This window comes from Moschus berezovskii, chromosome 14 (assembly GCF_049115385.1).
Source record: "Moschus berezovskii isolate FMDL1 chromosome 14, NW_MosBer_1.0, whole genome shotgun sequence".
NCBI classification, from domain to species: domain Eukaryota; kingdom Metazoa; phylum Chordata; class Mammalia; order Artiodactyla; family Moschidae; genus Moschus; species Moschus berezovskii.
Genome location: NC_142473.1, coordinates 38,540,954 through 38,552,773, shown reverse-complemented (window position 1 = coordinate 38,552,773; position 11,820 = coordinate 38,540,954). Strand labels below are relative to the sequence as shown.

At 43.4% G+C, this 11,820-nt stretch overlaps 1 protein-coding gene across 5 annotated transcripts in view; it reads left to right on the top strand.

Annotated features, from left to right (window-relative positions):
* Positions 1-2,476: 2,476 nt before the first annotated feature.
* The window catches only part of SCN3B (sodium voltage-gated channel beta subunit 3), a 28,107-nt gene continuing 18,763 nt past the window's right edge, over positions 2,477-11,820 (top strand). The window contains exons 1-2 of one of the 5 annotated variants that reach the window (XM_055423256.2): positions 2,477-2,588; positions 3,883-3,965. In XM_055423256.2, coding sequence (XP_055279231.1) covers positions 3,911-3,965 — 55 coding nt within the window. In that variant the 5' untranslated portion in view covers positions 2,477-2,588; positions 3,883-3,910. Of the gene's footprint in view, positions 2,589-3,072; positions 3,966-11,820 lie in introns of those variants that run through there. The other 4 variants (XM_055423252.2, XM_055423255.2, XM_055423254.2 and 1 more) reach the window with 4 other exon arrangements.

The window sequence follows — 11,820 nt, the reverse complement described above, 5'->3', positions numbered from 1 at the left end:
TTGCTTTCTCAGATCGTATGCTACTCCCCTCACAGCCGTGAACCCTAACACACACACACACACACACACACACACAGCCTAATCAGCAATAATTTCACTCCTGAATATCGGGATAACTTAATTTAAATGAATTAAAAACTCTTAGAACAAAGTACTTTAGGGAACTAAAGGTACTTGTGAAAGTGACTGAGGTCTACTGCCAAGAATCAAAGGAAGTGTCAGAAGCCTGAAAAAACCAAATGCTCCTCTTTTCAATAGAGGGGAGACAGGGGAAGTGGCTTGTGCAAACTAGAGGCAAGTACATTGTTCTTAAAATCTCATGTAAAATTCTCAAGGTGACTATTTAAAATGAGGTTGGAAAATATTTTTAAAAGAACATTGTGATAATTAGGAATCAGCACAAACAAACATGAGACAAAATTATGTAAAATTAAGCCAATTCGTGCTGCAGTGGTGGTGATGGCTGTAGTGTAGTGGTTGATAGGATTATAAGACTGAAAACATTTCAATCACTCTATATATTTGGGTGAGACTTTCAATAAAATCACTGAACCTCAAAGATGGCTGGAAAATTTTTTTTTATTATTTATTTATTTGGCTGTGCTGGGTCTTAGTTGTGGCATGTGGGATCTCAGTTCCCTGATGAGGGCTCAAACCCAGGCACCCTGTATTGGGAGGATGGAGTCTTAACCACTGGACCACCAGGGAAGTCTCTGATTGGAACTTAATCAACAATCCATACCAAATTTCTAACTTATAGAAGATTTTTTTTCTACAACATCCCAATAACTCTTTGCATAACAACTGCTTGAACATAACAAAAGGTAATTCATTTCACACTGGAATGGTTTGAAATATATTGCTGAAAATCTGTTTCTATGTAAATGTAAACCTCTCTTATCTGGATCATTACAAGTCTAATTCCTCTCACATATACCCTTTGTTTTATTGATTGATTAATTTTTTGCTGGCACCTCAAGGCGTGTGGGATCTTAGTTCCCTGAATGTCAGTGAGATGGAACCCGTGCCCCCTGCAGTGGAAGCACAGAGTCTTCACCAGACCTCCAGGGAAGTCCCATATACCCTTTGTTTTAAATTTTCAGAATGTGTTATGATACAAATATGGAAAATTTGGAGATACGTTTGAGTATTTATTTGTGATTGAGCTATAATCACAATACCAAATATAATCACAATACCAATATAATACCAAAGAAGCCTAATTAGTCAAACTAGAGTAAGGTCTCTCAAATCATGCCAAAGAACTCTTTTTTGTTTTTTTCTTATCCATTAATAAAAGTCTATATTTGGATCAAGTGATTGTCAAGCCTAAAGATGAAACAAAGCTAAAAAAAAGAGATGTTGGATAATTAAATCTGGATTCAATACAAATATTAATAGCATGGGATAATAAACTAATAAATTTTAATAGCAATAAATACAAAAGTTTTTTCCCCTAAGATACCCTGTATAAGTCCAAGATAACTCTGCAACAGGTTGAGTGAAAAATACTTATGAGAGTTTAATTGACCATAGCTTATTATAAGTGAGATATAGCTGTAAGTATAACTGGACAGACACACCTTCTAAAGCAAATGTGGCCATTATTCTCCTGGATTTACACTGCCCAGATCCCACAGAAAACATCAGTTCCTCTTCTGAATGTCACTTTGAGAATCATGCCAACAAACTAAAAATCCTCCTGAGACAGTGACGAGGGTAATTAAGGGCTAGAAATCGACCAGAGAATACACTGAAAGAAACTTAAAAAGCTTAACCCCAAACAAAAGAGTCTGGGGTGGAGTGTGGGGCTGCATAACTATCTATTTAGGAAAACAGTTTGTGGAACACTTAATGGAGTTTGGGGAGGAAGGAAGAGTGTACAGAATTCAATAGAATATAAAGAACTTTCTTAAACATTCAAAGGAACCAACTTGTGAAGTAGTAAGCTTTGGCCACTGACAAAGGCCAAGTCTGTTCATCAGGAATGTCCTTGAGGGATTCAAGAATTAGAAAGGAAGTTGAATTAAGTCGACTTTAACTTCTCATCCAAGTCTAACACACTGATTCAGGGCAGATCTTCAAAGCAACATAGAGTTTATAGCCTGGTGGCTCCCTGCCCAGGAAGAAGGACACTCTGTTGCTCTGTGATATGTTAGGAGGGAGAATTTCCTGCATGTGGTTCACTTACAGTCAGCTGTTACCCTGCCATTCTGTTTTGGAATATCAATGTCAAGCTTCCCCTTTTGGAAAGGGAGCAGTAGGGAATGAGAAGGAGGGGTGGGATGGACGGTTCTTGGATTAACCTTTCACTCGGTTCCAAGCATTCCTAAGCTATTATGTCAATTTGAGTTTATAACTAAATTTTTAGGTTCAGGTTTCCCTTCCAGAGATGGGGCGGGGCATTGAAACAGCTGCTAGGACTAGGGTAAGACTAATAGTTGGGAGACGCCAAGCCACAATCTATCTGCTTTTAAACTGGGGAGGGGCAAGTGATTAGAGCGAGAGGGAGTTGCCCCACCCCCAACAGCACTGTTGAACCGACATCTGGATCACCTCACTGGGCGAGGAGGTGAACATGGGAACAGGTGCGCCTCACTCTTACCCCATTTCTAAGCAGCGATTATTTTGCTGCGTTCAGTGTGTCCGGAACAAACTGATCAAGGCTAGACAAAGAACACACCAGGAGAGAAGGAGGGGATGGGGTCGCGAGAGAGAAGCCAGTAGCCATGTACAGTGTACATTGCAGATGACGTCACTGATCATTGCCTGCGAGAGAGTTGGCTCTCCTCTTCCCCGAGCTGGAGGCTAGCACGTCTGTGCAGGAAGCCGGAGTGGGGTTGCCTGGGGGCTGTGAATGGGTGGGAGGAGGCGTGCCCCTGCTGGGGAGACATGTGCAGATGTGAAAGGGAAACCTGGAGACAGCCAGCGAGCAGAGAAATCGCGGGGGCTGAGGTGTTTGCGCAGCTCCGAGCTCCGCCCCCGCGCTCGGCAGCCGTGATCGTCCCTGGGAGGGGCACGCCTGTTTGGGGGTGGGAAGTGTTGCACGAGGGGGTGGGTCCGTGGTGGCAGTGAGGGTGGAGAGCCGCCTGCGCATGTCAAGGCTGACTGAGCACACACGGTCTAGGGGGCCTTGGAGAAGGGCAGCTGGTCACCTGCCACCCAGGGTCGGGGCCCTTGCACGATCTTGTGGGCGAGCTCCCGGGAAGGGGTCCATCCCCCTTCCCTGGCGCCACACCTCTGAGATCGCCGGCCGAACGGAAGGTTCCGCCTTCTCCTTCCTGGCCCCTCCGGATCTCCCCGGGGAGCCTCAGCGGGTGTGGACGGTACCGAGGTGGAACGAATTTTGTAGCTCAGACGGCAGCTCCGTGTTGGTTTCGGGTGTATGGGCACGCCCAGTTGGAGAAGCCGCTAGGGCGGATGAAGCCGGCGCTCCCGGGTCTGGGTGGATCCTGGTTGGAGCGTAACTGTTCGTAAGGAGGTGAGAGGTGGATTAACATGGACCCCTTCGACACCCCAGTCGCCTAGAGCCTGCCGGCTGCTCGGTTCCGAGCCAAGCTTTCCGCGACGCGCAAACAGGAGACTGGAAGTTCCGGGGTGGGCGGGGAAGGCACTGTCCGTGGTGCTGATCCGGATCCCAGCAACGGGCTCTGGGGAGAGCGCGCCGAGCTGCCGATCCGCTCCCTCGAACTGGGGCGGACCGCTAGGGTGGCTTGGAGCTGAAACCCCCGCTTGGCTCCAAAACCCCGCAGAGCCTCCCCAGTCACCGGCGCTTGGCCTTTATTTCAGTCAGAAAGTCGCCTCCTTGGGCCAGTTCGTCCCAGAGGGTTTCCTCGAAAGTCTTAGAGGGAGCGGTTGTTGACCCAGGGAATCTCTGTTTAGCCCCGGAAGCCACCCGCTGAAAAAAAAGATGCCTGCCTTCAACAGATTGTTTCCCCTGGCTTCCTTTCTGCTCATCTTGTGGGGTAAGTACAAGCACCCTGCCATGCTAGATGCAGATAACAGTAATAATGTTAACAATAATAGCACATTGATATCGTTGGTGACAACAAGGAGCCCTGGTTGGCTTCCCTCTGTACATGTCTGCCAGACATGGGATCCAGAGGGATTCCATGAGAGCTAGGATTTTGAGATTGGCAAAAGGCCTCCCTATTCCTCTGATGTTTTATTCCTGAACCTCCCTTGGTGGTTTTCCCACCCTTCCTCCCGTTTCCTGCTGATTACAAAGTATTTTTTTTTCCTCTTTCCTGTTGCTGAAAGAGAATGCTGTCACGTTCATTATAAAAAAAAAAATCTTGGTTGCAGTTGCATTTCATTTCTCAATGAATTCTTCAAATTAATTTTTACACATTAAAAAATCTGGATGTGTGCATTTTGGGAGTGAAAATAGTTGTTGATCCTACTGTTTAATTTTAACAAGTAAAACAGGTTTCAGCCATTTGCAGTAATATATTAGATGAATAGGCACCTGGGAATTGCATCGTTTTTCTTTTTCATGAACATGGGGAACTAAGGTGCTTTGGTGTTTGGGGAGCTGGATTTTTTTGCCTTCAAAGATAAATAGGTTCTTGTTTATCTATTGTGAAGCAGTGAGGTGACCTTCTCTCTCCAAATAAGGGAGTCCTATACTTGCAACAGTAAAGCTGAGCAGAGTGGTGTTAGAGATGGGCTTGAAGTGGGGTGCCTGCATGTGTATGGCAGAAGTTAATGAGTCTACATGATAATGTCTGGATGAGAAACTGAGAGAATGCTTTACTATATTGATGTATATTCCTCAGTGTCTAAATGTGTGTGCTAGTTTGTGTTGGAGCATGTTAGCATAGGCATCTGAATAGATTGATGAAGATATAGTAGTGTGTGTGTGTGTGCATGTAGTTGTGTGTAGTTATGTAGTTATGGGCATTCAGTCTTGCCAGCTTAGATCCTCAGGTCAAATATACGTGCTCTCCAGTTGATACATTGCTTGCCATCATCTTAGCTACCTTCCTCCATGCTAAAAATCAATAACCAGGATAATTAGATGTGAGCATGCCCACCTACCTTACTGAAAGTAGGTATGTGGGATTATGCTCTATGATTGGCATGGAACTGATTCTGCTAGTGCAGAGGCAGATATGCTGATGGGAATTGCCTCTTTACCTTATTATCTCTTTATTAAGCCTCCAGGACTAACTCTGGCTGCCAGTGTTATCTGGATTTTGCATGTGACCAGAAGCAGAGCCAAGCTTCCTGTTGAACAAAATGCCTGATGAGACAGGCTGTGAAGGACAAAGAGGGAGGGTAATGCCAGTCCCAAGGGCAGACTCACCGCCATCCATTCCCAGTAGAGTAGACCAGATTTGAACATGAAGCAGACATAATAGGTTGCCAGTGATCTCACCTGTCTTGAAGAGTAAAGGCTGAGATTTCCTCAGGGGAGGTGAAGACTAGGGACCTGAGGCTTAGGAGAGGTTCTTCGGGCTGTGTAAGAAAGAACACGAGTAAAGCAATGACAGGTGAAGTTGTAGAGGAGCTTGGCATGATATTCTACAAAGCCTTTCTTCCCAAACCCTAATTTAAGTTTTTAATGTCTTTGCCTGAATTCTGGTGGAGGGGAGAGTATGCTATAGTCTAGGACGTTTTGACTAGGATTTACAAAGCCTGGATCAGAGTTTTAGCTCGGCCACTAGCTTTTCATGTCATAACCTGAGAATATTTGGTTCCTCATATACGTATATTTGGAAATACGTAAGTCTGGAAGTTGGGGCAGATATCTAACATCCTTTTTAGTTGCACAGTTGAATGGTAGGGAAATAATTTGCAGAATATTTGCTAAAGTGGCAGAGTGCCCATCTTCCTCTCCACCCCTCAATCCCCCTGCAAAAAAACAAAACAAAACAAAAAACGTGTGGAAGAAGTATATGTGTTACACCTATCCTTGTCCATCCTCAGCTTCTGAACATGGTTCACCAAGCTGAGAAGCTACAAAAGGGGAAGAGGCACCTCATACCAGTCAGAATGGCCATCATCAAAAAATCTACAAACCATAAATGCTGGAGAGAATGTGGAGAAAACAGAACCCTCTTGCACTGTTGGTGGGAATGTAAATTGATACAGCCACTATGGAGAACAGTATGTGTGTATGTGTTAGCCGCTCAGTTGTGTCTGACTCTTTGCGACCCCATGGACTGTAGCCTGCCAGGCTCCTCTGTCCATGGGATTTTCCAGGCAAGAATACTGGAGTGGGTTGCCATTCCCTTCTCCAAGAACAACATGGAGATTCCTTAAAAAACTAGGAATAAAACTACCATATGATCCAGCAATCCCTCTAGTGGGCATATACCCTGGGAAAACTGTACTTGAAAAAGATGTATGTACCCCAGTGCTCATAGCAGTGCTGTTTACAATAGCTAGGTCATGGGAGCAACCTAAATGTACATCGACAGATGAATGGGTAAAGGAGATATGGTACATATATACAATGAAATATTACTCAGCCATAAAAAGAACACATTTGAGTCAGTTCCAGTGAAGTGGATGAACCTTGAATCTTGAACATAGTGAAGTAAGTCAGAAGGAGCAAAACAAATATCGTATATTAATGCATATATATGGAATCTAGAAAAATGGTATCGATGAACCTATTTGCAGGGAAGGAGTGGAGACTCAGATATAGAGAATGGACTTGTGGACACAGTAGGGGAAGGAGGGGGTGAGACTAATGGAGAAAGTAGCATCAACCTATATGCAGTACCATGTGTAAAATAGATAGCTGGTGAGAAGTTACTGTGTAGCACAGGGAACCTAGTCTGGCAGCTGTGATGACATGCAAGGATGGGGTGGGGGAAGGGAGTGAGGCTGGGGAGGGAGGGCATGTATGTATAATTATGGCTGATTTGCATTGTTGTAGGCAGGAACCAAAACAACATTGTAAAGCAATGTCCCCCCAATTAAAAATAAATTTTGAAAAATTAATTAATTTTAAAAAGGCACACACACCTAAAAAGAGAAAGAGATGTTTCAGGAAACCTTGCCATTAAATGTTAGAGAGAAGGCCTCACTTCACAAATGCAATCTCATTTTATTTGCATGTAATTCCAGTATTGGAAAACACTTAGCTTAGATGCATTCACCCTTCCCAAACTGATTTGTCACGAGATGCAAATGTGAATGGGATTTTTCCATTCTTTTATTTTCTGTATGAATTGAGCAAAATTCCACATTTCCTTCATTAAAGTAAATAGTAGTAATAATAAATCCACACTTGCGTAGTGCTTTACAGTTTACAAAGCAGTTTTCAAATGAAGATTTGGTCCCCATAGCAATCCAGTGATGTTAGTCAGGGAAAGTAGTGTTGTTTCCAGTTTAGAGATAAGAAAATAAGTGCAGGGAAGGAGAAAGGACTTGTAGAGAACTCTTATCTCGTGAGTTTGGTCTTCTAGTGCTTGTTTAACTCTTATGGTCACACCTGCTGCTATCTATACAGGATTGCAAGGTGGGCATCTGTCCTTTCATTTCTCTTTGGAGCCACCCTTCCACTCCTCTCCCAAGCCTAGGGCCTTACTCATCACCTCCTAGTATCTTCTCAGCTCTTCCTCTCCAGGTCTACTCTCCCAGATGTCTGTTGTGCTGGGGAATGTTTTCCTCTTTTCCCCCAGCAACCATTTTGCATCCCATTCTCTCAAGGCTTTGCTAAGTGACTGGCTAGATCTGATAGATCAAGTCATTTCAGGGTGTTCATATCTACAAATAATGTCATTTGTTACCTCTTTCTGGAAAGTTTTACTTTCTAATCAAAGCCTTTATTTTCTTAATACAAGGAAAGCAGTGTAGAGGAAAGTCAAGAGGGGCAATATAATCAGATAACCAAAGAAGAGAAAGATTAGAGGAGGTGGTTACATACACATTACTATCCACTGCTTAATGTAGATAGATCAATGCTATTCCTTAGTTAAATATAATCATAACCAATCTATTCTTCCTTCCCATGTTTCCACATTGTTTCTATGGAAACAGGAGACCAAAGGTCAAATGACTTGGCCAAGATTATCCCAGGAGTTACTTGTTTATAGTCAGCAGGGTGGGTTGAATGTCTACCATATGTACAGTCTTTTCTAGAAATCTAGAGGATTTCCTGAAAAGAGAGGAAGTAGTATACTGGAGACTCACAGAATGGAGAAATAGACTTTACCTCTGGATGGAAGGAGTTGTTGTTCAGTCACTAAGTTGTGTCCAACTATGTGACCACATCAACTGCAGCACGCCAGACTTCCTTGTCCTTCACATCTCCCAGAGTTTGCGCAAACTCAGGTCCGTTGAGTCTATGATGCCATCCAACCATCTCATCCTCTGTCACCCCCTTCTCCTCTTGCCCTCAATCTTTCCCATCATCAGGGTCTTTTCCAAGAAGCAAGTCATATTGCAAAGGGAAAGCGAATAAGGATGAGTGGATCTTGTGGCCATTTTACAATGTCTTATCTGGGACTTCATGAATTTAATTGACCCCATGAGCAGAGTTCTTTCTTAGGACTTCAAACTGGACTTTGGCAAAGAGAAGATGATCAGTGGGGCTTACTCTCTGATGATTGCATTACTCAGGGGCATCTCGGAACAGAGAGAGGCTTCTATGCCCTGCTGACCATCCTGACTACATATATTCTGCTTTTCCTCCTTTTACTATAATTGAACCAACTGTGTTTATAGGTAAGGCCAATTCATCCACTTGTTCACTGGTGTACATCACCTCACACCTATTCAAGGATGTTAGTCCAGCAAACTACATTTTCAAGCCCAGCAGCGCTATTGCTCTCTTCATCCAAGTAGAATCATTGAACCATCTCTCAGTCTGATCCCTGTACCAGCCTTTTAACTGTTCTGTTTGCTCCCACCCTGTCCTTCCTCACCTCTTCAGTTTATTCTCAACAGAGCGGTGCGATCATGTCGTGCCGTTCTTCCACTCAGAACCCTCCAGTGCTCCCGCATCATTCAAAGCAGAAGCCAAAGTCCTGGTCACGGTCCACAAGGGCAGCCATGATCCAGTCCTGGCTTATTCCTTCTACCTAGTCTTCTATTCTCACTTTGTTACCTGTACTTTATTATTATTTTTAAAAATATCTTGGGACTCCCCTGGTGGTACGGTGGATAGGAATCCGCCTGCCCCCAATGCGGGTAATACAGGTTCGATCCCTGGTCTGGGAAGATATCACGTGCCTCAGAGCAACTAGGCCCATGGATCACAGCTACTGAGCCCCCATGCAGCGACTACTGAAGCCCATGCACTTAGAGCCTGTGATCCACAAGAAGAGAAACCACTGCAATGAGAAGCCCAGACACCACAATGAAGAGTAGACCCCGCTCGCCACAACTAGAGAGCGGCCACACGCAGCAGCGAAGACCCAGCGCAACCCAAAAAAATCTTATTTATTTTCGGCTGTGTCCAGTCTTAGCTTCAGCACAAACCTGAGGCATGTGGGATGTTAGTCCCCAGACCAGGGATTGAACCTGTATTCCTGGCATTGGAAAGCAGATTCTTAATCACCAGCCCCCAGGGAAGTTCCTGTTCCCTGTAGTTTATTATGCTCTTTGCTTTTGCCAACACACTCTTATCCGAGTTGCTCTCGAGTTGCTTTTTCCCCGGCACACTTTCACACAGTTATTCATATAGGTGCCTGCTTCATGTCATCTTCTCAGTGAGGCTGTCTCTAATGATCCTTTGTACAGAACATGTTTGTAGAAATTATCCCATAGAGTTTTCATGACAAATTTATTAGATATTATTTCCAGCATTTTGTTGATGAATAAACTGAGTCTCATAGAGATTAAACCAGCTATCAAACTGGGAATTCCCTAGCAGTCTAGTGGTTAGGACTTGGTGCTTTCACTGTAGGGTCCTGTGGTCCATCTCTGGTCGGGGACCTAAGATCCCACAAGCCACTTGGTGCAGTCAAAAAAGCAAAAACAGTCCATCAAACCCAAGCCTTCTATTGCCCAGTGCCATCTTCCTCCTGCCTCTATAAGTGTAACTGTACATTACCTGGAACATTTTCCTATTTTGCTCTGAAGTCATCTTCATTGAACTAATTCATCTTTATTCTCATTAAATATATATGTGCCTCAAGACTCCCTGCTACATGGGGTTTTCAATGCATATTCTCTACACCTCTATCCACTCACAAACTTTTGCATAGGCCATGCTTTTCTAAAGGGAAGAAAAACAAAAGAAAACAGGCCTATCCACAAGACTTCAAATGCATCACATTCTGAAAATGTTTCTGATCAGTTCTCTCTGGATAAGGACCCTCCCTCCATTAAAGTGATGACCCATATGCAGAAATGTGTGAAATGAATTTGAAATGACATGAATTTAAGCAAATTCCAGGAGATAGTGAAGGACAGGGGATCCTGGGGTGCTGCAATCCATGGGGTTGCAGTCAGACACGATTGAGCAACTGAACAAAAACAAATACGCAAAAGCAGGAGAGCCTCTTGCAGGCTGCCCAATAACAGCAGTCCCAGCTTGCTGAGAGTTTTAAAACCAAACCAGTGAAATTTATTTTATCTCAATATGCTAAACTTTATCATAGTTCCTCTAGTTTTTAAACTCTGTGTCTAAAAATTAAATTTGTTCCAAGTCAGATATTTCATTTTTCACTCTTAATTAGTTGGTCAGTCTCATTTTAAGCTCTGAATACAGCTTTCCTCTACTTTTAGAAAGAACTGTTTGCCTGTAGAAGAAAAGACTGACCATTCACAGTGGATCAAGTTTTTAAGTGACAGTGTGTATTATTTCATTTTTAGGGGCTCTCTTTTTATCATTAATGAGAAGGTGGCCTCAGAAGGGATTAGAAGTCCTAATATAAGAATCCTAGATGTTCCTCTCACTTTTGAACCTTCTGTATAAGATGTAAGCTCTCTTACGAAAAAGCTTTTTTGCATTTGTTAACAGCTTCAGCACCAGAAAAAAAAATGTTTTTAACTCAGCAAGGCTTACTTTCATGTAACTTTTGGGACTGGTCAGAATCTATTTTCTCTTCCTTCAAATATTTGAAGACAGATGTGTCAATGTCCACGCTAAGCACCCCCGTTCACCCCGCTTTGTTGATGCCAGACTTTGCAACTGCCAGACCTTCCCCTGCGCATGCAAACTTCCTTTTATACACTGTGACACCTGGAACTGATCCTCATAGTCCAGATTTGTTCTGAGCAGCACAGAGGAACTGTTCCTCCTTTGTTCTACAGCTCCATCTGTTAACACAGCCCACATTTGCACTTGCTTTGTTGGCAGCCACATCCCACTTTTGAATCATTCTGAATTTTCAGTCTGATGTACTTACCCTCTTTAATGGGCCACAAGTTTCTAGGGGGCAGGAACTATAAGTCCAGACCTCTAGGTGGCATGCAAGGTGCCCTCCAATCTGACCTCACCCCCCAATGTTTTTTGCTTCTACCACTTTGCATTTATTTTTCTATTTTGTTTTGTATGTTTTTTGATATAGAAATAACTTACATTTTAAAATTCTCTCCCTTTAAGAAATTTGAACATGTTTGTTACTACTGTCTTCTAATTTTATGCATATCTTTTTCATGTAATTCTTTTATATATTTTGGTGTGTGATTTTGTTGTTGTTTGCTTTTTTACGGGAGTGTAATTGCTTTACAATGTTGTGTTAGTTTCCCCCTCCCGATTTTTAACTGTGTCTCTCCTCTTCTGCTGAAGCATCGCCCCAGTCCCACGGTCAGCTCACCGTTGTCCTCCTTGCTGCTCTACCCTCCACCAGGCCCAGAATTACCTCCATTTCCCATAAACACAGATATGCGTCCATCTCTCCGTGGCTTTGAAAC